This window comes from Salvelinus alpinus, chromosome 19 (genome assembly GCF_045679555.1).
Source record: "Salvelinus alpinus chromosome 19, SLU_Salpinus.1, whole genome shotgun sequence".
NCBI classification, from domain to species: Eukaryota; Metazoa; Chordata; class Actinopteri; order Salmoniformes; family Salmonidae; genus Salvelinus; species Salvelinus alpinus.
Genome location: NC_092104.1, coordinates 50,657,681 through 50,685,041, shown reverse-complemented (window position 1 = coordinate 50,685,041; position 27,361 = coordinate 50,657,681). Strand labels below are relative to the sequence as shown.

General features: G+C 42.6%; 1 protein-coding gene across 3 annotated transcripts in view; it reads left to right on the top strand.

Annotated features, from left to right (window-relative positions):
* LOC139545794 (glutamate receptor ionotropic, delta-2-like) overlaps window positions 1–27,361 on the top strand; it is a 607,650-nt gene that overhangs the window by 489,480 nt on the left and 90,809 nt on the right. For all 3 annotated transcript variants that reach the window (XR_011669139.1, XM_071353972.1, XM_071353973.1), the window contains exon 11: window positions 1,896–2,208. Coding sequence is in view for 2 of the 3 variants with exons in the window: in XM_071353972.1 (XP_071210073.1) it covers window positions 1,896–2,208 (313 nt within the window). In the remaining variant the exon portion in view is untranslated. The remainder of the gene's footprint in view (window positions 1–1,895; window positions 2,209–27,361) is intronic.

The following is a 27,361-nucleotide window of genomic DNA, read 5'->3' as shown; positions in this document are numbered from 1 at the left end:
ACAGTAAATGACCATTTCTGCCTGTTTAAGCATGTTGTTTCCTTACCAGACCGTGAAATGAGCTAATTAAGTCAACAGTGATTAATTGTGTGTGTGTGTGTGTGTGTGTGTGGTACAATAACATCAGCTCTTCTTACCCCGTGTGGGAACTATCACTCTTTTTTCCTCATTAAACTCATTTGCTAGTGCTAGTTCTGGAGCTATAACCAGGAGGGCATTCCAAATGGCACCCAATTCCCTTTATCCTGCACCACCTTTCATTTAAAGTAGTCTACCATATAGAGAATAGGTTGCAATTTGGGATGCAAACCAGATGTGTGTACAGTGCTAGTTCGGTATAACCCGCGCTGAAACTGGTCGGCACCATTTAGATGTGGAGCCATTCATATTCTCACACAGTTTGTGTGTCATATACCTGATGTCAGCTGGTAGGAGCTATTTCACCCCTGATATTGAATAAAAGCAGAGCGAAGGGGAACTAGTACTCTGTTCTTATATTAGTCATAGGGTGTGTCCCAGGTGGCACCCAATTCCCTATTTAGTGCTCTATTTTTGACCAGAGTCCTATGGTCCCTGGTCAAAAGTAGTGCACTATATAGGAAAAACCTTCCTAATATTGAGTTACACCTCCTTTTGCCCTCAGAACCTTTTGCCCTCAGAACAGCCTCATGTGTCGGCCCATGTTGACTCCAATGCGTCACACGATTGTGTCAAGTTGGCTGGATGTCCTTTGGGTGGTGGACCATTCTTGATACACATGGGATACTGTTGAGCGTGAAAACCCCAGCAGCGTTGCAGTTCTTGACACAGTCCAACTGGTGCGCCTGGCACATACTACCATACCCCGTTCAAAGGCACTTTACTATTTTGTCTTGCTCATTCACCCTCTGAATGGCACGCATACCTAATCAAAGTCTCAATTGTCTCAAGGCTTAAAAATCCTATTTTAACCCGTATCCTCCCCTTCATCTACACTGATCGAAGTGGATTTAACAAGTGACATCAATAAGGGATCATATCTTTCACCTGGTCACTCTATATAATGGAAAGAGCCGGTGTTCTTTATGTTTTGTACAATAATGAGACACAACATGTGGGAGGAAATTAAATTAGCCTTAGTGGGTTTATAGCTGACCCTGGCCTGCATACCCCCCCCCCACACACACACACACACACGTATATCGTGAGGTTATCAGTTATAGTAGGACCGTGACAGGTTTGAACAACAGTTTTCAGTGGACCGACGTGTGCATTCTAATTCAGGCTCTCTGATTGGCTTGGTGGCTTAATGACCTATCGAGGTACCCTCATCCTCCGGTCTCTTCCTAAAAACAATTTCTTGAAGATGACTGAACTCCTCCCATGCTCACGCTATGACTCACAGCCATATTAATCTCCATAACCTCTGCTTCACATCAACACAATAGACGGTCACACAGAAAATGTCCATCCCTCAATGTACCGATGCAATATCTAGGTAATTAACATGCTATTGTCTTTTCCCCTATCTATCTCGTCTGAGACGTGTGTGAGTATTAAGTGTGTCAGATAGCGAGTGTGGAGTCGTTATGTGCCTGTTTTGACAAAAGAAAGGAGAGGAGGACTGTTATCAGCAGCAGCGACAGAATAGCCATGGCAGAAAGCAGATGTGGTTCTACTGATGTATGCATGAGTTAAATGAATGTCTAAAAACAGAACTCCAAGCAAAGTTTCATTTCTCATACCCCTCCGCCTTACCACGGAACCTATTGGATGCAGTGATTTCTGATGTGTGTGTTCACAGAATCCCCAAATTGTCTTGAATTCCATACACCTTGAATCTTGGCATTAATGAATCTGTGTTTGTGTGTGCGTGCATTTGCGCGTGTGTGTCCATGCGTGGGTTTGTTTTCCAGCGTGCTGACATGGGTCTCTCGGCTCTCACCATCACACCAGAGCGGGAAAGTGTGGTGGACTTTACCACGCGCTACATGGACTACTCGGTGGGCGTGCTGCTCAGGAAGGCTGAACGCACCGTGGACATGTTCGCCTGCCTGGCGCCCTTTGACCTGTCGCTATGGGCATGCATCGCGGGCACGGTGCTACTGGTGGGCATACTGGTCTACCTGCTCAACTGGCTCAACCCGCCGCGCCTGCCCATGGGCTCCGTCTCCTCCACCACCCTCTACAACTCCATGTGGTTTGTCTACGGATCATTCGTCCAGCAGGGTGAGTTATTTTTTGTTGGTATACTTTTGTTTTCTTTAGAAATGTATTTTTATCACCTGGTGTGTATTATGTACCCTTTACTATCCTTGTTTTTAATAGTTTCATTGTTGTTAAAAAAAATTGTAAGTATTGCAAGGGGATGGGTTTAAGTTGAAAGGAAAGAGAGAGAAAGTGAAATAGGTGGGAGAAGAGAGAGGGAGAAGTGTTGGATGTGTGGAGGGAACCAGAGACAAAAACATGGTGATGGTTGTCGTTCAGCGTTCTTTCAAAGGTCAGGCTGAAATCCATTTCTCTGGATTTGAGGAAAAGAGGGTGAGGGGGAGCTTAGGGAAAATAGGAGAATGGAAGAAAGCAAAGAAAAAGCAGAGAGCGATAATGGCATTGACTAAGAGAGATGTGTGTGAGTTTTTTTTTTCAGAGTACCATTAGTATTTGTTATTATGCTCAAGGACTCAGAGTAGTACATTTTGGGCCACATTAATTATGCAAATTCTGGGAATGATTTCAGCGTTGGTGGAATATTTTTATTTTGGATGAGCCGCCGATGAGCTCACAGCAAAACAAGCAAATTCTCAATCTACGTTTTACTAATGTCGGTAATGATGATAGTGATAAATGCTAATTGTTCCCCTTAATTCACAATCGATCTTCTTTTAGTTGTAATTACACTTTAGTCATCTAGTCATTATCAAATTATTAGTAAACCAATTCTCACCTCAGTATCAACAACGAGGCAGACTGCAGAGCTTGATGCAGGAGAGCCTTTGACGCCTTGGCCAATTTTGGCTGATTATGCGTTGAATAGACATCAACATCCCAAGGCTCTTGAACAGTTCATGCCTAAATACACACACAGGCCGCGTTTACACAGGCAGTACAACTCTGATATTCTTTTCCCCTATTGACAAATCCGATCTTCTCCGATAAAGATTTGATGTGAAAAGATCTGATGTGATTGGTGAAAAGACCAACTAGTGGGAAAAAGATCATAAATGGACTGCCTGTGTAAACGCGGCCATAGAGACACACAGACACAAAGACAAACACACACAGGATTACACACGGACACACACACACACCATGCTGGAGGGGATACTGTTATTGAAATACTCTGTCCCAAACCTCTTCAGTATCCTGACACATCCAAAATAACACCCTACTCCCTATATACAGTATTTAGTGCACTACTTTTGACCAGGGCTCATAGGGCTCTGGTCAAAATGTGTGCAGTATATAGGGAAAAATGTGCCATTTTGGGGCTCAGGCATTGTCCTCAGGGGTGAATTGATTTGGAGGTCCTCAGTACACAACAACATCCCAGATAGAGTCTGAAGATGGGCGATTCCACACCAGCAGGAGCGAAAAAATATTTTAAGTATCTCAGATTGTTCTGGCAATTCTCTCATATAAACTTCATTGAGAGAAAGGATGTTTGACATGCTTTTTAACTTTTCAGACCTACAGTATCAAATCAAATCTAACCAACAGTGCAAAAAAGGTATTAGGTGAGCAATAGGTAAGTAAAGAAATAAAAACAACTGTAAAAAAGACAGTGAAAAATAACAGTAGCGAGGCTATATACAGTAGCGAGGCTATAACAGTAGCGAGGCTATATACGTGCACTGGTTAGTCGGACTGATTGAGGTAGTATGTACATGTAGATATGGTTAAAGTGACTATGCATATATGATGAACAGAGAGTAGCAGTAGCGTAAAAGAGGGGTTGGCGGGTGGCGGGTGGCGGGTGGCGGGTGGCGGGACACAATGCAGATAGCCCGGTTAGCCAATGTGCGGGGGCAATGGTTGGTCAGGCCAATTGAGGTTGTATGTACATGAATGTATAGTTAAATTGACTATGCATATATGATAAACAGAGAGTAGCAGCAGCGTAAAATAAGGGTTGGGGGAGGGCACACAATGCAAATAGTCCAGGTAGCCATTTGATTACCTGTTCAGGAGTCTTATGGCTTTGGGGTAAAAACTGCCGAGAAGCATTTTTGTCCTAGACTTGGCACTCCAGTACCGCTTGCCATGCAGTAGTAGAGAGAACTGTCTATGACTGGGGTGGCTAGGGTCTTTGACAATTTCTAGGGCCATCCTCTGACACCGCCTGGTGTAGAGGTCCTGGATGGCAGGCAGCTTAGCCCCGGTGATGTACTGGGCCATACGCATTACCCTCTGTAGTGCCTTGCGGTCGGAGGACGAGCAGTTGCCGTGTTGCAGCTGTAGAACCCATGCCAAATCTTTTTAGTTTCCTGAGGGGGAATAGGCTTTGTCGTGCCCTCTTCACGACTGTCTTGGTGTGTTTGGACCATTCTAGTTTGTTGGTGATGTGGACACCAAGGAACTTGAAGCTCTCAACCTGCTCCACTACAGCCCCGTCGATGAGAAAGGGGGGCGTGCTTGGTCCTCCTTTCCCTGTAGTCCACAATCATCTCCTTAGTCTTGGTTACGTTGAGGGTTAGGTTGTTATTCTGGCACCACCGGGCCAGGTCTCTGACCTCCTCCCTATAGGAGGAGTATGCATGCCTCCTGTAAGACTCTATTATCTGTAAACTGTACATGATACAGACAGCATATTGGTGTCATTATAGTCCTTTTAGTGTGCACTAACATATGGAGTATGTCTAGATTCAGAAACACATTGTTTCACATGAACATTAAAAATATTAATATGAATATCTCAAAACTACCCTTTTGATTTTTTTAAATTTTAAGACATTTTGTTGGGAACAATATACTCTACAAGTACATCCAATTTCAAGAGTGGGCTCTCTGCTAATTCTGAAGTTCGGATTCATTTTTTGAGCACCACCAACACTGAATGTTAAATGTATTCAATGGGAACTCCCTCTGCTGGTGATTTGCTGAATGTGCAATCCTAAAGGAGGAATATGATTGGTTAATGACATGTAATGCCAATCAGTGGAGGCTCCTCAGAGGAGGAAAAGGAGGACCATCCTCCTCAGTGAATTTTATTTAACAAAAAATGTGAACCATTAAAAAAAATTATCCTTTTTAGAAAAAACTATACTAAATATATTCACGTTACCAAATCATTGATTTAAACACACTTGCAATGAAGGTCTACAGTAGCCTCAACAGCACTCTGTAGGGTTGCACCATGGTGTAGCTGGAGGACAGCTAGTTTCCGTCCTCCTCTGGGTACATGGACTTCAATACAAAACCTATGATGCTCATGGCTGTCACCCTCTTCCATAGACTTACGCAGTAATTATGACAACTTCCCGAGGACATCCTCCAACCTATCAGCTCTTGCAGCATGAACTGAGATGTTGGCCACCCAATCAAAGGATCAGAGAATGAATCTAGTACTGAAAGCATAAGCTACAGCTAGCTAGCATTGCAGTTAATAACATGTGGTGAGTAGTTGACTCAAATAGAGAGAAAGACAATAGTTGAACAGTTTTGAACAATATCCATTTCTTTAAAAAAAAATCTCTTTCACTTAGCTAGCGAATGCAGCTAGCTAGTTTAGACTACTCAAACACCCGGCTCAAACAGAGAGGGATGCTAGGTGAAGATGCGAGAAGTAATTATACAATGAGCAAAATGATCATGCTTGTATGTGGCTGCTATGAAAGTGAACTGTGTTTGCGTGTAATCAGGGGCAATGTTCCCTCCAAAACATTTTTTTTGCTGAGCACAAACTTGAATGTTGCGACAATTTCGTGCAACTTCCGGCACGTGTTTACTGTGAACACTGAAGCTGTACGTGTTTTAATTGACTGTTGAAACAGTGGCCATGTAGGCTACTGTGGCTATTCGATCATAATGTTGTCCTACCAGACTGGCCTACTGTGGAAATAGGGGTTCTATCATTCAGCCTACAGTAGCAGCCAATGTGTGGTGTTTACACTTTTGGGAAAAAAAACATGCTGGGCTTGACATTAACCTGTTTATCCACTTGTCCTTCAGACAAGGATGTGACTGAACATTTTGTACTGTTGTTTGATGCAAGAAACCACTTATTCCCATACTATTATTGTTATGCGGCGCGACACAGGAGAACCCAAAAGAGCAGACTCAGATAAGGAAACAGGGATGAATGAACCAAAATATGTATTGTTGCACAGAGAGATATGGAGTGCAGATCCAGGGTAGCTCGGATGAGTTGCATTAAAACCAGATGTGGAGACTGAGGTTGGAGTTGGCTGAGTAGAACAGGGTAAACAGGTCCTGAGGGGAATCCAAGGTTGTGGTGGTGAGTGATATCCAGAGCAAGGTAGTTGGGTGGTGAGATGTGGAACAGGAGACAGGAGCCAGAGACAGAGCATTAACTGCAATGAGCGGACAAACGGTGTCAGGCAGGGAAACAGGCACAGCAGAGTAACTGGATCTTCAGTACTAATAAATGGCTAGAATCATGAACTGACTGAGCAGAGATTACGATCTGGCAGAGTGGAAGTGGCAGAACTTGTAGAGTATTTGTAGAGGTCTTGATTATGGAACGAGTTGCAGCTGGTAGGGATCTGCTCTGACTCCAGCACACCTGTCTCCAACCACACAATCACAAGAGAGGGAGAGGGAGAGAAAGAGACAGAGCGTGTACAGGGGGAGTAACTGTAGATCAAGAAGACACCGGATGAACACCAGAGGGCGTAGCAGGAGCAGATGTGACAATTATTACAGAGAATCCGGCAAATGATGCTACCCTCTGCCTATTGGCTACTAAGCTTATTCAAGCCTGTCTCAAAATACAATACTTCCCCTTTAAGACATAGAACAAAGCTCTTTTCCTGACTCGCTTTTCAAAGATGGCTAGAAATGTACACATTTTGTGCTCTTGTAGGAACTCAAGTAAAAGTGAAAGTCACCCAGTAAAATACTACTTGAGTAAAAGTCTAAAAGTATTTGCTTTTAAATATACTTAAGTATCAAAAGTAAATATAATTGCTAACACACAGTGCATTCGGAAAGTATTCAGACCCCTTAACCTTTTCCACATTTTGTTATGTGAATGTGATATTTACATTTTTATTTTTAATACATTTGCAAACATTTCTAAAAATCTGTTTTGCTTTGTCATTATGGGGTATTGTGTGTAGATTGATGAAGGGAAAAAACTATTTAATCAATTTTAGAATAAGGCTGTAATGTAACAAAATGTGGAAAAAGTCAAGGGGTTTGAATGCTTTCCGAATGCACTGTATACTTAAGTATCAAAAGTTAAAGTATAAATCATTTCAAATTCCTTAAATTAGGCAAACCAGACGGCACGGTTTTATTTTATTATGTTTATTTACGGATAACCAACACAGCCTACACTCAGACATAATTTACAAACAAAGCATTTGTGTTTAGTGAGTCCGCCAGATCAGATGCAGTAGGGATGACCATGAATTTTCACTTGATAAGTGTGTGAATTGGACCAGTTTCCTGTCCTGCTTCAAAACGTAATGTGTACTTCTGGGTGTCAAGGAAAATGTATGGAGTAGAAAGTACATTATTTTCTTTAGGAATATGGTGCAGTAAAAGTAAAAGTTGTACAAATTATGAATAGTCAAGTAAAGTACAGATATATAGTACTTTAAAGTATTTTTACCTAACTACTTCACTCCACTGATAACTGGGCTAATAACTTACTAACTAGCAAAGAATATGAACAAATGAACATATGTGGCTAATTGCAAATATCGCTTTGATCTCAAAACAAACACATAATAATCGTGACCACTCATGCTGTAAAACAGTCCAGTTCAAAGTGAATGGCACAAATCCATATATGGCAATAGTCTATGTGCATGTAGGCCTACTGCAACTCTGATTGGTTATGGCACACCAGTCTGTGTAGAGTACAGGCCTGAGTCGTGCCTGTCAATGCAATAGAATCATACTCCGATGCGCTCTGCCTATAACAGAATATCTTGCATGGTTAGTTTTGCATAGTAAGTCTTGCATAGTTCGTTTTGTTTCGGTATGTTGCATTGAAAGTGGCTAGTATTGCGTTGATTCGATCACATTTCCCACAGTATAGGGAATTGATAGTGTTGATAGTGTTAACTAATGGGGAAATCTCTGGAAAGTTGAGTGAAATTAAATCTCCTGTTTCTCTGCGCGGGCTAGTATTTATTCTGCCCGCAGCTAGAGGGAACATTGATCAGGGATATATTCATTCTGCCAATTCTGTTGAAAAACATGTCTTAAACGGAAGCAAACAGAACGGGTCACAACTGTTGGACTAATGATTACACCCTAGATCAGCTAGATGCAGGCAAGAGTGTGCAAGGCGGTATTGAATGTGCCACAGTCTGTCACCTTAATTACTCAAATGTTTCTCTCGACCTGTGCACCTACGTTTTAAACGTTCAATCATTGGCTATGTTGTAGCAACCTCATTATGGGTACAGGGAAAGTTATCATGTAGTATCATGAGTATCATGTAGTAGCCTAAACCTATCGATGTTACATTGAGCTGGGTGAATGGAATATGAATGACAGTCATCCAATATGCTGTAATAGAAATAAGGCCATGCTCATAAAAAAAAAAAATTGTCCTCCCTCATCTTAAACATCACCGACAGCAACTGATTTGTAAGTATGAAATGTCTGGTCTGGAGTGTGAAGTCATGAGCTCTGATGGTCGGTTACTGCGTAGCAACCTAGCGGTGCCAAAAGCCCTGGTCTGCCCTAGAAAGCCTATGTAAATTACGATCGGCAGAACAGCCAAGCAAAAAAAATGTTGACGATTGTTTTGGTCTCTAAAATTAGTTTATTATGATCAAGTTCGATCCCCACTGTGAATTATTTAAAAGTTCGCTACAAATCGCGATATTTAATGAAATAGTGATCCATTCTGACTACTACATTTGTCTTCACACAGGACCACCTGCTGACACAGACCAATCATGGGCCGGCAGCCCACGATGAGTCTCCCGGTTGACTCTCAGGCAGGATGAAAGCGACTACATTGACCCTGATCCTTTGCTAGTTACAGCCACTTTCACCATGATCCTTAGCGATTTTTGGGGTGCCATTCAGCACCATTCAGCAATATGGCATGCTTCAAATTAAAATACTTCCTGCTTCATGCGCCATCGGGAGTTTTCCATAGGAAAACGTCAACGCTACCACTATCTACTGATTTTATGATATAATGGTTCATATCACTCTGGAAATGTGATATGTTTGAAGAGTATATTGTTCCAAACAACATGTCTAAACATCAGCAAATTCAAAAAGGGTCGTTTGAGATACTCATTAGTAATTGTTTTAATGTTGAAAAATGAATGTGAAACATTGTATTTCTGAATGTAGACATACTCCATATGTTAGAGCGCACTATAAGGACTATAATGACACCAAGATGTCTGTATCATGTACGGTTCATGGATCGTAGGGTCTTACAGGAGGCATGTATAGGTCTGAAAAGGGCCTGGTAGGGCCACTTTCATCATGATTTGTGATACAAATATAAAATGTATCAAAAATGGTTTGTGATACAAATGTAAAAAGTATTTCAAGCATTCTTCCTCCCAATGAAGTTTCTATGTGAGAATTGACAGAAGAAAAAAAAAAAATTCACTGCTGGCGTAGAATCACCCAGATCTAGATGAATGATCAAACATGACGATGCAGCACCAGCTTTGCCTCTTTGTCATCCAACAGAGAATACACACCGAGTGTACAAACCGTTAAGGACACCTGCTCTTTCCATGACAGACTCACCAGGTGAATCCAGGTGAAAGCTATGATCCACTTCAATCAGTGTAAATGAAGGGGAGTATAGGGCTGCTACGGTGACTGTATTAGTGCCAGACCGGCGGTCACGGGTCATGACAGCAGTCAAGTTCCATGTGACTGTTTAGTTACGTAATTAGAAGCTCTGATGCTGCTGATGGTCATTAGTGTAAGGATCGACGCTGGTAGAGATGAGAAGCAGGTACAGGGAGTGAACATTTAATGATCAACTCGAGCGCCAGAGAGGGAGAGCGGGACCAGGCGTGACAATTAGTAGCCTACCAAACTTGCTAACTGCCTGGTACTCAGCACTCTATTGTCCCTCCAATCACACTGATGTCAATGCAAATTTATTCAAAAATCAAGTACTTCATGAGAGCCCGTGAGCTCATGTTGCGCAACATTTCTATAGGCTATGCAACTGCGTGAGAAAACAGAGCTTGCCTTTCATGCAACTTTTTTCAAATCTTAATTAGAGTTGCATCATGCAGCCTTAGAATGTTACAAAAATCCAAACATATTTTGTATCACAAATGTTTAAAAAAATGTTTTACCTTCATTTAACTAAAGTTACATAACTCTAAATTAGCATATAGAAGGACCTGAATAGCGGCATATGCGCCCTCCCTCAAATCGTTTGGAGAAAATATAATTTCTATTTTATTCAGCTATGTTCAATTGTATTCTTCATATTATGAAATAATCTAAAATAATGGCATAAGCAAATCTTGTCTGCTAAATGAACTAGTGTAGCCCACAGCCATACGGCATAGCCAGATCAGGACCTAACATAAGGACAACTCAGGGTATGCTATTCTGTTCTTCTGAAATAGACAACATTTACTTCATATCATGTTACTCTAGACCTAGATTTATTAGATTTATTGTGATAGTGTGGCTATATTACATGGATTTATTAGACTTTTTCAAATGCATCAGTGGCTTGCCAGGAGATGTTATGTTAATTAACGTTCAATTACCGTGAGCCCGGCAGTTATTTGTTTGACAATCACCGGCTAACCAAATTTCATGACCGCCACAGCTGTAGGTGAGACAGGTAAAAACATTATTTTCAAACCTTGCAACAATTGCTTGTGTGGGTACCATTCAGAGGGTGAATGGGCAAGAGTTAAGATTTAAGTGTTTTTGAATGGGGTAGGGTAGTACAGTGCCTTGCAAAAGTATTCATCCCCTTGGCTTTTTTCCTATTTTGTTGCATTACAACCTGTAATTTAAATAGATTTTGATTTGCATTTCATGTAATGGACAGACACAAAATAGTCCAAATTGGTGAAGTGAAATGAAAAAAAAAATTAAAACGGAAAATGGTGCGTGCACATGTATTCACCCCCTTTGCTATGAAGCCCGTAATAAGATCTGGTGCAACCAATTACCTTCAGAAGTCACATAATTAGTTAAATAAAGTCCACCTGTGTGCTATCTAGGTGTCACATGATCTGTCGCATGATCTTAGTATATATACACCTGTTCTGAAAGGCGCCAGAGTCTGCAAAACCACTAAGCGAGGGGCACCACCAAGCAAGCGACACCATGAAGACCAAGGAGCTCTCCATACAGGTGGACAAGTTGTGGAGAAGTACAGATCAGGGTTGGGTTATAAAAAAATATCTGAAACTTTGAACATCCAATGGAGCGCCATTAAATCCATTATTAAAAAATGGAAAGAATATGGCGCCACAACAAACCTGCCAAGAGAGGGCCGCCCACCAAAACTCACGGACCAGGCAAGGAGGGCATTAATCAGAGATAACCCTGAAGGAGCTACAAAGCTCCACAGCGGAGATTGTTGTATCTCTCCATAGGACCACTTTGAGCCGTACACTCCACAGAGCTGAGCTTTATGGAAGAGTGGCCAGAAAAAAGCAATTTCTTAAAGAAAGAAATAGCAAACAAGTTTGGTGTTCGCCAAAAGGCATGTGGGAGACTCCCCAAACATATAGAAGAAGGTACTCTGGTCAGATGAGCTTTTTGGCCATTAAGGAAAACGCTATGTCTGGCGCAAACCCAACACCTCTCATCACCCCGAGAACACCATCCCCACAGTGAAGCATGGTGGTTGCAGCATCATGCTGTTGGGATGTTTTTCATCGTCTGGGACTGGGAAACTGGTCAGAAGTGAAGGAATGATGGATGGCACTAAATACAGGGAAATTCTTGAGGGAGACCTATTTCTGTCTTCCAGAGATTTTAGACTGGGACGGAGTTTCACCTTCCAGCAGGACAATGACCCTAAGCATACTGCTAAAGCAACACTCGAGTGGTTTAAGGGGAAACATTTAAATAATTTGTAATGGCCTAGTCAAAGCCCAGACCTCAATCCAATTGAAAATCTGTGGTATAATTTAAAGATTGCTGTACACCAGCGGAACCCATCCAACTTGAAGGAGCTGGAGCAGTTTTGCCTTGAAAAATGGGCAAAAATCCCAGTGGCTAGATGTGCCAAGCTTATAGAGACATACCCCAAGATACTTGCAGCTGTAATTGCTGCAAAAGGTGGCTCTACAAAGTATTGACTCATCTCTGTACCCCACACATACAATTATCTGTAAGGTCTCTCAGTCGAGCAGTGCATTTCAAACACAGATTAAACCACAAAGACCAGAGAGGTTTTCCAATGACTGGGTGTATTGATACACCATCCAAAGTGTAATTAATAACTTCACCATGCTGAAAGCTTTGCGAGGCTTTGGAAAACTTCTCTGGTCTTTGTGGTTGAATCTGTGTTAGACATTGACTCAGCAGTGAATTTCAATGTGACTTATTATGTAAACCACATTTTTACTCTTGAACTTATTTAGGGTTGAATACTTATTGACTGAAGACATTTCAGCTTTTCATTTTTTATTTAAAATATATATATATTTGAAAAACATAAATTCACTTTGACATGATGGGGTATTGTGTGTAGGCCAGTGACACAATATCTCAATTTAATCCATTTTAAATGCAGGCTGTAATACAACAAAATGTGGAAAAAGTCAAGGGGTGTGATTACTTTCTGAAGGCACTAGTCAATAGGGCAGGGGTCCCCAATTACATTCAGCCGTAGGCTGATTTGTCCATGAGCGGATGGTCAGGGGGCCGCAACATAGTTATAAATAATTTGTACACTGAAGATTTACCACAAAAATCCCAAACAGATATAGTATTTGACAAAAACAGTGTCACGTTCCTGACCTATTTCTGTTAGTTTGTTGTATGTGTTAGTTGGTCAGGACGTGAGTTTGGGTGGGCATTCTATGTTGTCTGTTTCTATGTTGGTTTAAGGGTTGCCTGGTATGGCTCTCAATTAGAGGCAGGTGTTTGGCGTTCCTCTAATTGAGAGTCATATTTAGGTAGGTTGTTTCACAGTGTTCGTTGTGGGTGGTTGTCTCCTGTGTCAGTGTTTGTCGCACCATACGGGACTGTTCGGTTTGTGTTGTACATCGTCATTTTTATGTGTAGGCTATTTTCCCTGTTCATGCGTTCTCGTGTTTAATGTAAGTTCGTCGTTCAGGTCTGTCTACTCCGTTTGTTGTTTTGTTAGTTTATAGTGAAGTTCGTGTTTTCGTTTTGTCTTTAATAAATATTATGTGTTCACAACCCGCTGCGCCTTGGTTCCCTCAATACTCCTCCTTTTCGGTTGAAGAGGAGGAGGACCACCGTTACAAACAGAATAATATCAAACCTTCATTACATTGGGATATGATCACATATGCCTATTTATTATGCATGGGAATACTTGAGAACATATTTCCTAAATTAAAATCGCTTTCAGCTGATTTCCTGGGGATTTTACAGTCTTTTATGTCCAACAACAACAACAACAAAAAAAAATTATACCATAAAACATTTTTTCACAGGAAACTTGGGGTTCCAAATAAAATCCCACATTGGCCGAAATTGGTCCTCGGGCCGCCTATTGGGGATCCCTGCAATACGGTAATAACTCCTCCTTGCGCTCTAATAGTCTAGGTGGAAATTCCACCATTTTGCTTACACCTATCCCACTGTATCAGATCTACAGTGCTTCTAAATCACCTACTCTATCTTTTGGGACTATTAAGAATGGGGAATATGCCTGTGTCAGCTGTGTCCGGCTTTAGTTGTTTAATAGAGATCTATCAGAGCTACAGAACGCCTTTAAGACCCAAGTCATTTCGGAGTCTTTTGTTTAGTACAGCGTTTTGAAGTAAAACGAAACAGATTAGCAGTGCCCCTGAGATCTAATCTCTCTTTCAGACCAGCTCCAATTAACCAGCAGAAATACTGAGTCATATCGAAGTCTCCTTCCTCCATTTGGTCCCATGACTGAGGTCCAGCAGCACATTCATGCACATTCACAAGAGGAATACTCCCTCGTGGGGACATTTCCCACATCCACATGAGGACAAAGGCTATATACATTTTAGGGATTATGTTTAGGGTTAGGGTAAGGGGTTACATTTAGGATTAGGGTTAGGAGTTAGGTGGCGTCCCGCCGAGTGTGTTCTAATTAAGAGATGGCTGCAGCGAGAGCGCCACGCTGACAGCTCCACCCCCACACTGCGCCACACACACACACACACACACACACACACACACACACACACACACACACACACACACACACACACACACACACACACACACACACACACACACACACACACACACACACACACACACACACACACACACACACACACACACACACACACACACACACACACACACACTACACCTACACAAACAGACCTACCGGCATCACATACACCCACAGGAATGTTTGGAAATATACACACCAGAACAACCAATTTCCCTTTCAATTGAAAACAATGCAGCACGCACGCACGCACGCACGCACGCACGCACGCACGCACGCACGCACGCACACACACACACACACACACAGCTACAGTACTGTACAAATTGCTGTGTTCACTCACCCTGCAGTGGAACTACAGACCTCAGGCTCTGCTCTAAAACCCCCAACCCTAGACGTCAGCCCCATCCATCCGTTGACTGAACACCCAGACTCAGGGCCATAGGCCACCATCATGCCCTTTCATATGCAATTTCCAACACCTCCTCCACCTCCTCCCTTTCATCCTTCTCCTCCAGGCAGCAACCCCATCGCTCTCCCTCGCCACGTCTGGAATCTATAAGGCCCACAACACTCTGTCATCATCCCCTCCTTTCCCTCGCCTTAGTCCGGAAGATTGCCGCTGTGGAAGGACTTTTATAAACAGCTTTGAGGGGCCTCATCGTGGGGACCCTTACTGTACAGAGAGAGACATGCCGCTTTCCTCCTGGCCTCTCCCCTTATCACTGACACACAGGGCCAGGGCCAGTCCGCCTCTCAGCAAGCCCAGGATTTATCCAGGCTGCTATTAGCTTCCTAATCTGAGAAGCCACGGGCAGACGAAACGACACGCTGGAGCCCTGGAACTCTCCACATCCCTTTTCCCAGTGTCTGGTGTTGGATAGGCCAGCGGAGGCTGGCTGCGAAAGGCAATGTCACACCATGTAGGACAGCTCAGCCACAGCCTCATCCTCCAAGCCAAGACAAAAAGAGAATGCGAGCCAAGAAGGAAATCCAAAGAAACAGAAGAAGCCCAAAAGAGAATGATTCCAGACTGTGCGGATGTGACTCTAAACAGAGTTCATCAGTGCAACCCCCCATAAAAATAGACCATGTCCTTCTTTCCATTGCCTTGTTAGAGAAATGGATAGCACAAGCAAGTTTCATGCTACGTTTGTTCAATAATGGACGGGTGGGTTAATAGATATGGACAGACATTGTCTATGGCTGTTGCCTATATGTGCATCGCAAATGGCACCCTATTCCCTGCAATATGCCCTAGTCAAAAGTAGTGCACTATAGGGAATAGGGTACCATCCCAAATGCACAGATAGGCAATAGCCATAGACAATGTCTGTTTGAACACTTGCAGCAGGATCGTCGATGCGAAGATGAATCATGCGGCAGGTCCCTCTCAGTGCTGCAGAATTTAATATTTATTCATTCCCCTCTCTGATTCACTTCTTGGAGCGTCACTCCAGCTGCTCTTTACTGCAAATGTCACACCCAGTTGGTGTTCTAGTGTGAGGAAAAGGAGAGAGGAGGGATTGGAGGAGTTCCAGGCCCTAGGGAACAGTGACTGATTTGAGAACAGAATCTGCAGTTCAAGAAACTCTCTGTTTCTGACTTTGTATTGTACTACCTCTTCACAGGTACACACACACGCACACACGCACACACGCACACACGCACACACGCACACACGCACACACGCACACACACACACACACACACACACACACACACACACACACACACACACACACACACAGCCTAGTATCTCTCTGCATCTCTCCCACGTACATTCTCTCTGACTCTCATCTTAATGGATAGCTCTGACAGTGCCAAGTCTTCCCTCAGTAATGGAGAGAGAGAGGGGGCAGTGTGTGTTGTGGTCTGTGTTGCGGTGTGTGTGTGTGTGTGCTCAGTTAGCCTCACTATGGGAGGGTTACAGACTAAATCCAGGCCCAGATAGGCTAATTTCCCTTCCACCTCAGCCCTTTCTCTTCTGATTATTCTGATGTGAGAGACAACAGTGAAGCTGGAGCGAAGCCGGACGCCCTGCTAGCAGGCAGCACCTCCCAGCACCTCCCAGCTCCTAGCTGCTACCAGTAATTACAGCTGACACATCACCCGCTCTCGCCCTAATCCCATCTCCCAGCATGCTCTCTGAGCACTGCTGACCTCACTGCTCAGCTCCCTGAGAATGTGTGCGGCAGACGTTGTTTGGCGGTGTGGGTGACACACGGCAGCGTCGGAAGGCGTTCCGCCACACCTGTCACATCCTGTGGAACACGACCAGTGTCAGAGCTGACATCACATTTGTTTCACCTAATGGGACCATGGCTTGAGCTCACATGAGACAGGTCCTGTGGGGAGGCATCTTCATCACTTCCTGTTTTGACACCACAGACGGCCAGCTGCAAACCCCAGGGTCAATACTCATTTGTCAAGGTGTCAGGACCCATTTATTTTTTTCCCCCTTCTAACTTTGGGATTTGAGGATTTTGTCACAGAATTTTGTCTAAGGGTGAACTCTAAAAGTAAAACTTGGTTAGTGTGAATTTGTGGTCATATTAAGATTCACTTTCACTCAGACTGTAGAAAAAGAGCAGTGTTTTAGGCAGGGCTGTTACACTTTGCCTTTAATCTCTTTTGGTGACTGAGAGCTTCAACACTATTAAATCAAATAAAAAATGAGATTCCTGCAAGTATGATTTTAATGAATCAAAATGTAATTGAATCTGCACGACAAATTGAATTGGAAGGATCAGGTGTCAATTTAATTCTATATCCGTGTTTCAATCGGCAGCAGTATTTAAGTACCTCTCTGTCCTTTTCCCAAGTAAGAGAGAGATATTATATTGGAGAAGCATAGAGTTACCTTCAGATATTTCCTACTTATTTTTATTCTTCTCAGTCAAAGTGGGTTTGGAGATTGAGCAGACATATTACCAAACAAATGAATAATACATTCTGTAGCCCTATCCCCCCAAAAATAGCAGGCTGAAATAGAACCTATGCCGCTGATGATTGTCAACCCCTCTCTGGGCGATACTAACAGACAGACAGCGATTCTACTGTAGGTTGACATTATATATGTCTGATTATGTGTGCCAGTCCTGACTGAGAATAGCAGTCCATCTTCCATTTCGTATGATATGCTACGAATTACAATTAGTATGATATGATTACAATTCGTATGATATGTTACGAATGTGCAATACGTATGATATGTTACGAATTCCAATTTGTTGTGGCTGACATTAACTAGGTGTCTAGGTGGCTAACATTGCCTAGTCTCGGGGTTGGGGGTTAAGGTTGGGGGTTAAGGGGTTAAGGTTAGGATTAAGGTTAGGGTTAAGAGTTAGGATTATGGGTTAAAGTTAGGGTTAGCTAACAAATTAGCTTACCCTAACAAGTTAGCTAACAAGTAGTTGCAAAGTAGCAAAACAATTGTAAGTAGTTGCAAAGTTACTAATTAGCTAAAATGCTTAAGTTGTTCGCAATGCGATTTGAACACACAACCTTTGCGTTGCTAGTCGTTTGCATTAAACACCCACCCATCCTCTCCGACCAACCTTCCTCTTTAATTTTTGGGGCTACTGACTTATCTAACCATACCAAACATAACATATCATAGTAATTTAAGCATCACAGCTTTTCATTTACTATGTAACGTCTAAGCTTTGAGGCCAGGCTGGAACAATAATGAGTAGCGCCATGTCTGAGAGGGGGGCGGCTCTGTCATACCGGTACAGCATTTGTGTGTGAATGGGCGGTGGGATTTCAACATGGGGGGGAATTCAACATGGGCGGGATTTCATCATGGGCGGGATTTCATCATGTGCGTGATTTCATCATGCCACACAATATAGCATGTGTTTCCATCCAACTTCTTTCTAACCTTCAAGAACCACTGTCCTTCATGACTACTACTTCAGGACAAGATCTCGAGAACTCATCATGAAATGATTATAAAAAATTCAGCTAGCCTCTGTCTCCATCCAGGGATGAAGCCTCAGTACTAAAGTAGACGTTAAATATTGAGAGTGACACAACTTCAATTGAATATGAGCTTCTCATACAAAATTACCGTCAGACTATGAGCTGAAAGAGCGTGACGAGTCACGGGAGATCTGCTGAGGCAAGACAGACTTCAAAATGTTCAAGTCCAAAACAGATATTGGCCGCAATTTTCTTGATAAGGATCCTGTCTTTATTGTGTCAGCAGACTCCAGATCCCAAGTGTCAACTCATCTCGTGTCAAAACTAGCATAAAGGGTTTTCGACGATATCAAAGTCTCAACCTTTTATGTGATTGTTTGAAGTAGTCAGGTCTGTCTGCACTGATGTACTGTAGTCATGTTTTAACCCTGTGAAATGGGATATTTGAAGGTAAGGAAATCAGTAAGGCCTCAAAGAGGTGCACTCAACCTCAAGGAGCATGTCCACAACCCCTGTTCACTGCCAGGCAGAACCACTTTGTTTACACACACTACTACCACCACCAGTGCCAAGTCATATCCATTGAAATAGTGCTTTTACTTATTTTTGCGATTCAATGTTTCAAACATATTGCTCACCATATTTCTGCTGCAGAGGGAAAAGAGAGGGGCCATGAGAAAACAAGTGTTGGTCAGTCATGTAAAAAGTGCAACAAAAAGAATTGGCTTCCTATCCTATTTTGCCTTCAAAAACTTAAACCGAAATTCTTTGTTCGGTATTTGTTGTCCGTTTCAAATATGGGTCCGCTTGCTACATACTGTATCGGCTACTGTACTGTGTACAGTGTCATCTATATTTATGCAAGCAGCCGTATTAACAGTGGCAAAACTGGCTCTGAATTTCCCCATTGTTATACTGCGAAACCTGAAATTATAAACATATTTTCATTGATTCCGAGATGGGGGGGGGGGAACAAACCAAGTAAATAAGCTGAAAGAATTAGCTGACTCTGTTATTTTCCTTTTCAACATCAGAGGGATTTTGCTGATGTGGTTCAAAAGGAAATTTGTGTTTTCCATAGAATTGTGATGTCAGGCTTGGGAGTTTATCTTCCACCTCCACATGTGGCAGCCAGACAGGGCTGGATTCACACCGGATATTTTTTTTGCAAGGAATACCATTTTCCCACTGGGCTAAAGACAGCCGTTCAACTGATTGTGGACTATTGATGACACAGCAACCTGCTCCTAAAGGCAGACGTAGGTGCAACCAGTTCAAAAAGGCTTTGTTTTGATTTCTACATGCACCTCCACTTAAATGGTGTGCGATAAAGGCAGACCTAGGTGCAAAAGTGCTTCATAAGTACACTTCCACGTAGCCTCATCAACATCTGTGAATGTAAATGGCAATCCTTTTTGATTCATGACAAATATACCTATCCCCTCTGGGCAAAGGTATGTTGAATCAAAAATCGGTCAACATATTCTTTCAACACACTGCCGTTGAATGTGAATGGATATGTTGGTTGAACTCGCCAAAAATGTGTCAATGTACAATCGTTTTAACTAGATTTCAACCACAAATCAACAACAGGATGACAAGAGTTGTTTTTTTTCATGATGAGCTAATTAAAATAGCCACCAATATCTGCCCGGGCGGTTTCCTCTCTGTTCTCCGACATGCTGTAGTGCGACGCCGTGTCCTCTAATATGTTCTTGGAATCAAACACTCACTTTAGCAACAGATACATGACAAATATAACTTTTTCCTGTCTGTTCCAGGAAGTAGTGTGACGTCTTGTTCTCTGATATTCTTTGAATCAAACATTCAAAAAGATGTGAAAATGCAAGGAAGTGTAATAGACAATTATACAGCGAGCTCTGCAGGTATAATTTAGCGTATGATCTTTTCTGGGGCTCCAGGAGCCATACAGGGGAATCGATAATACAGTAGGTGGGAATATCAGGCATGGCCATCCTCCTACTGTCCTACTGGCCATCAACTGTTCCAGGAACAGTTTCATTAGCTAAAGGTTCGGACATACAGTATGAGAGACCGTAAGTTTAAAAATCTATTTAACCTCTAACGAGCCTCTACCCCGGGTCCGGGATCACCCCCCATCCCCCCACACACTGATTAGCATAGCTAGCATAGCTTCACAAGTAGATAGTAGCATCTAAATATCATTAAATCACAAGTCCAAGACACCAGATGAAAGATACAGATCTTGTGAATAAAGCCACCATTTCAGATTTTTTAAATGTTTTACAGGGAAGACAAAATATGTAAATCTATTAGCTAAACACGTTAGCAAAATACACCACTTTTCTAACTCCATCAGTTTCTTACTACTTCAGGTGCTATCACCAATTCGGCTAAACTAAGATATTGATAGCCACTAACCAAGAAAAAACCTCTTCAGATGACAGTCTGATAACATATTTATGGTATAGGATAGGTTTTGTTAGAAAAAAGTGCATATTTCAGGTAGAAATCACAGTTTACAATTGCACCGACCATCACAAGACGACTAGAATTACTATAGAGAGCAACGTGTATGACCAATTTACTCTTAATAAAACATTTCATAAGAATAGACAAAGCATAGCAATGGAAAGACCCAGATCTTGTGATTCCAGACAATATTTCAGATTTTCTAAGCGTTTTACAGCGAAAACACAATAAATCGATAAGTTAGCATACCACATGTGAAAACGTTACCAGAGCATCGATTCCAGCCAAAGAGCGCTATAACGTAATCACCGCCAAAATATATTAATTTTTTCACTAACCTTCTCAGAATTCTTCCGATGACACTCCTGTAACATCATTTTACAACATACATATACAGTTTGTTCGAAAATGTGCATATTTAGCCATACAAAACCGTGGTTATACAATGAAAATAGTAGCAACTCAAGCATCAAAATGAGGGACGTCAGCTTTCAGAGTGATCTAGTTTAATCGAAAGCTAATCATATACTTGACTAAAAAATACAGGGTTGACAGGAATCGAAAGACAAATTAGTTCTTAATGCAACCGCTGACTTACATTTTTAAAATTATCCTTACTTTTCAATACAGGGTTCGCCAAGTGACGCGATAACAAACAAAATGGCGAAATATGCGTTTAAAATATTTCGACAGAACAACGATTTATCATATTAAATATTGCTTACTTTGAGCTGTTCTTCCATCAGATTCTTGGGCAATGTATCCTTTCTATGTTGTAATCTTCTTTTGGTCGATAGATGTCCTCTGTCCTTCGAAATATCCACTAACGATCGAACGGGACCCCAAAACGTGTCCAAAGTTTCAGAGTGCACAACAAAGAAATTCCTCAAAATCGCACTAAACGGATATAAATTGCTATAAAACGGTTCAAATTAACTACATTATGATGTTTTTAACAACTATAACGACTAAAAACATGACCGGAGAAATATCACTCTCTAAACAACGATTTGGAAGGAGGCAGGTCTGATGCCCATCTTGCGCACGACGCATGCAGGAAGAGAGCGGTACTTCTACGTTTTCTTGTTTTATAGTGGCTGTGATTGTGCAATAGACTCCATTCAAAACGTGATGACGTACAGACACCCAGAGGAAGACGTAGGCAGTGTCGGTTTCTTCATAGCATTCACTGTCGCCTTAAAAACAGACTCCAGATCAGGGGTAAAAATTTCTGAAATCTGACCCCTGTCATGAAAAGTGCTGTAGATATTGTTCTGTACCACTCAGAGACAAAATTCCAACGGCTATAGAAACTAGAAAGTGTTTTCTATCCAATAATAACAATAATATGCATATTGTACGATCAAGAATTTAGCAATAATTTAGTTTAATTTGGAGACCCAAATATGCTAATGCGGAACAGCACCCCCTATAGTTCCAAGAAGTTATTAAGTAGTTCCTGTTCCAATTATGTTCCTATCTTGGGAAGGCTTAAGACCTTTTCAGTGGTGAAACATTAACTCTGTGAAATGAGTCCAATATCTCTCCAGACTTCATTCAAGAAGAAATGCCTCAACTCGAAACCCAACTATTGAATAATTAGAATTTCAATAATTTCATTTCTTTTCAATGACAAATTGCGTTGACTTTCACATATGAGACCAATTAAATGCAGAGCTCCCCTGGGTGAAAAAGGACGATTTTAATATATTTTTAATTTTTTTTGATTTCACCTTTATTTAACCAGGTAGGCCAGTTGAGAACAAGTTCTCATTTACAACTGCGACCTGGCGAAGATAAAGCAAAGCAGTGCGACGAAAACAACAACACAGAGTTACACATGGGTTAAACAAACGTACAGTCAATAACACAATAGAAAATCTGTATACATGCAAATGAAGTAAGGAGGTAAGGCAAAAAATAGGCCATAGTGGCGAAGTAATTACAATTTAGCAATTGACACTGGAGTGATAGATGTGCAAGTAGAAATACTGGTGTGTAAAAGAGCAGATAAAAACAAAAAAAACAAATATAGGGATGAGGTAGGTAGTTGGTTGGATGGGCTATTTACAGATGGGCTGTGTACAGCTGCAGCGATCGGTAAACTGCTCTGACAGCCGATGCTTGAAGTTAGTGAGGGAGATATGAGTCTCCAATTCGTTCCAGTCATTGGCAGCAGAGAACTGCAAGGATAGGCGGCCAAAGAGGTGTTGGCTTTGGGGATGACCAGTGAGATATACCTGCTGGAGCGCGTGCTACGGGTGGGTGTTGCTATGGTGACCAGTGAGCTGAGATAAGGCGGAGCTTTACCTAGCAAAGACTTATAGATGACCTGGAGCCACTGGGTTTGGCGACGAATATGTAGAAAGGACCAGTCAACGAGAGCATACAGGTCGCAGTGGTGGGTAATATATGGGGCTTTGGTGACAAAACAGATGGAACTGTGATAGACTGCATCCAATTTGCTGAGTAGAGTGTTGGAGGCTATTTTGTAAATGACATCGCCGAAGTCAAGGATCGGCAGGACAGTCAGTTGCTGCGGGGGGTGCAGAGCTGTTGGCCAAGGTTGGTGTAGCTAGGTGGAAAGCGTGGCCAGCCGTAGAGAAATGCTTATTGAAATTCTCGATTATCGTGGATTTATCGGTGGTGACAGTGTTTCCTAGCCTCAGTGCAGTGGGCAGCTGAGAGAGGTGCTCTTATTCTCCATGGACTTTACAGTGTCCCAAAACTTTTTGGAATTAGTGCTGCAGGATGCAAATTTCTGTTTGAAAAAACCTTAGCTTTCCCAAATGACTGTGTATAATGGTTCCTGACTTCCCTGAAAAGTTGCATGTTGCGGGGACTATTCAAAGCTAGTGCAGTGCGCCACAGAATGTTTTTGTGCTGGTCAAGGGCAGTCAAGTCTGGAGTGAACCAAGGGCTATATCTGTTCTTAGTTCTACATTTTTTGAAAGGGGCATGCTTATTTAAGATGGTGAGGAAGGCACTTTTGAAGAACAACCAGGCATCCTATACTGACGGGATGAGGTCAATATCCTTCCAGGTTACCCGGTCCAGGTCGATTAGAAAGGCCTGCTCGCAGAAGTGTTTTAGGGAGCGTTTGACAGTGATGAGGGGTGGTCGTTTGACCGTGGACCCATAACGGATGCAGGCAATGAGGCAGTGATCGCTGAGATCCTGATTGAAAACAGCAGAGGTGTATTTAGAGGGCAAGTTGATCAGGATGATATCTATGAGGATGCCCATGTTTACGGATTTGGGGTTGTACCTGGTAGGTCCCTTGATAATTCGTGTGAGATTGAGGGCATCTAGCTTAGATTGTAGGACAGTCGGGGTGTTAAGCATATCCCAGTTTAGGTCACCTAACAGTACGAACTCTGAAGATAGATGGGGTCAATCAATTCACATATGGTGTCCAGGGCACAGCTGGGAGCTGAGGGAGGTCTATAACAAGTGGCAACAGTGAGAGACTTATTTCTGGAGAGATGGATTTAAAAAAAATAGTAGCTTGAACTGTTTGGGCATAAACCTGGATAGTAGGACAAAACTCTGCAGGCTATCTCTACAGTTGATTGCAACTCCGCCCCCCTTTAGCAGTTCTATCTTGATGGAAAATGTTGTAATTGGGGGTGGAAATTTCAGAATTTTTGGTGGCCTTCCTAAGCCAGGATTCAGACACAGCTAGGACATCAGGTTTGGCGGAGTGTGCTAAAGCAGTGAATAAAGCAAACTTAGGGAGGAGGCTTCTAATGTTAACATGCATGAAACCAAGGCTTTTCCGGTGGCAGAAGTCAAGAAATGAGAGCGCCTGGGGACACACAGGGCCTGAGGTAACCTCTACATCACCAGAGGAACAGAGGAGGAGTAGGATACAGGTATGGCTAAAGGCTATAAGTACTGGTAATCTAGTGCGTTCGGAACAGAGAGTAAAAGAAGCAGACTTCTGGGCGTGGTAGGATAGATTCAGGGCATAATGCGCAGACAAAGCCATGGTAGGGTGCGAGTACAGTGGAGGTATACCTAGGCATTGAGTGACGATGAGAGAGGCTGCATCTCTGGAAGCGCCAGTTAAGCCAGGTGCGGTCTCCGCATGTGTGGGGGGTGGGGCAAGGGAGCTAACCGAGGAATGTAGAGGGGGACTAGGGGCTCCGCAGTAAAACAAAACAATGAGAGGTACCCTAAACAACAGTATACAAGGCATATTGACATTAGAGGGACGCATAAAGCAATCACAGATGTTGATTGGGAGGGCTAAGACAACAACGGGTAAACAGCTAAGACAACAACAACGGGTAAATGGCGATGAACAGGCAGAGAGGGTCAGTTAGCTACACACAAGGCCTGAGTTCGAGGCTGGGGCCGACAGATAAACAAAATGAAGTACCGTGTTAATGAACAGTTTAGTAGGCATCAGCTGTGTAGCCGAGTGATCATAGAATCCAATCAGCAGCAACGGACGTCAGTTTGAATATGTCTGTTGTATATGTCAGTTTGTCTGTTTCTCTGGCTGTCTGTCGATCGGAACTGTTGAGTCAGTCATGTTGTGAACATAGCAATTGATGACTGTAGGGGTTGCATCCCAATTGATAACCTATTCCTATTACTGTGCACTACTTTTAACCAGAGCCCTATTTGCCCTGGTCAAAAGTAGTGCACTACAAAGGGAATAAGGCGGTCCATTTTGGACGCATCCTAGCTCTGATGCTGAACCTGAGATGCTCTCAGTCCTTTAAGCTCTTCCACAGCCACATGAAACATGTCTGAGAGATACATGAATGTGTATGATGAGTCCGTTTGAATGCGATCACACAATTTACCCCCGCTGTATGTGTCTGTGTGGGCATTGTATGTGTTTGAGACGTGTGTCTGTATCGTCTGTGTGTGTATGTGTGTGTGTTGTCTGTGCGTGCGTGCGTGTGCGTGCGGTTGTAGCAGTTTGTATGTGTGTGTGTTTGCCTTTGGGAAGCTCTTAGAGCTCCATGTGTGTCTGGAAGCATGTACGTCTCCTCCATTATAATAAGACCTGCTTCTTCATTCACCTCCAGTCATTTTAGGTGTCAGTGTTTAGACATGACCTGAATCACAGAGCAGCGCCAGGAAGTCATTGGATGGCTTTGAAATGGGTTTGCCCCTGATAGAATCTCTGAGGCAGGTTAACTTTTAAAAAAGTGCCTTACAGGGTGCTAAAATGGCTTCTCGGTGAATGAGACAAGAAAGCAGCAGCTTCTCACCTTGCCGTCACGATATGGTGTGAATTGAACAAGCAGATATTACAACACAACATTAATTTCCTTTCTTCTGCACGTTACTTCCTGAGGACGGTGAATCTGATGAAAGTAATAACTCTTGGGACCTAGCCATGCTCTGACACGTTTATCGAGGAATAGATTGCCTCACATTCAAACAGGCTCATTCCACAACATTCACCCCACTCCTCCCCCACCCCCCTCCTCACGAAGGAAAATGATGCTGCCAGAGCCCGACAGCGATGCTATTTGTTTGGATCAAAGGTGAAACCGTACATTATCATAACGTGAACAAGTACCACAGCATGTTCAGTAGTATAATGGTTAAAGATTGTATTTGTGTCTGTCCTTGGCAATACATGTAATACCTTGTACTCAATCTTAGACACACAGAGGCCTACACACAGCGAACAACTAAACCCACTAGACAATAATCCAGCGCCATGGCAACTATGTAATCCTGTTTATTTTGAAGTAGCGCTCAGGGCGAGATAATGCTTCCACAGTAGATGATACATATTCAATAGCTCTCTTTGGCGACTGTGCACCCGTGGGATGTGTCCCGTCATTATTGGCACTCTCGCTCGCACTTCGCGTGCCAGTAACCCCTTGCGCTTCTCTCCCGGCAGCTGCAACTAAAGAGATCTCCTCTGACTCTCATTTTTTATTTAAAAAAATGTATTTTGATGATTTACCGCAGCTGAATGTTCCAGTGTGGTTGCGTGGTACACTTTGAGAGCGAGGACCGGGCATCAAAGCGTAAACTGTATGCAAATTGATGGCATTATTTGCCAGCTAGCCTCATAATGGGATACTTGATGGGTTGAATAAATTGCAGTCATGCGGAACCTGCTGGTTTGGCTTGGTGCCGGGGAAATAAAGGTGACATGCAGAGGAAGCTGTACTCCCCACCCGGGAGGTTTTCCTTAAGTTAGTTATCATCAGGGAGCTCTTGGAAAGAAAAGAAAGAAAGAAAGAAAAACAGATAACAGCAATCATCAAGAACTACAATCTCTGCTTCTCAAGGTGCCTCCGAGATTTAACGCTTTACAAGGTAGCTACGTATAAAACCTTTGGATGTTCTGCACCAGTAGCTTCAAAGCACTTATTTGAAGTTTTCTTTAACTACTGAGTGTCAGAGTTGGAGTGGGAAGATATTTGGTGTATGTCAAAGCTACCAGTGCTTACATATTTTATTAATGTCCTGTTCTTTTTTTTTGCTCTGTTCCTGCTAATTTTG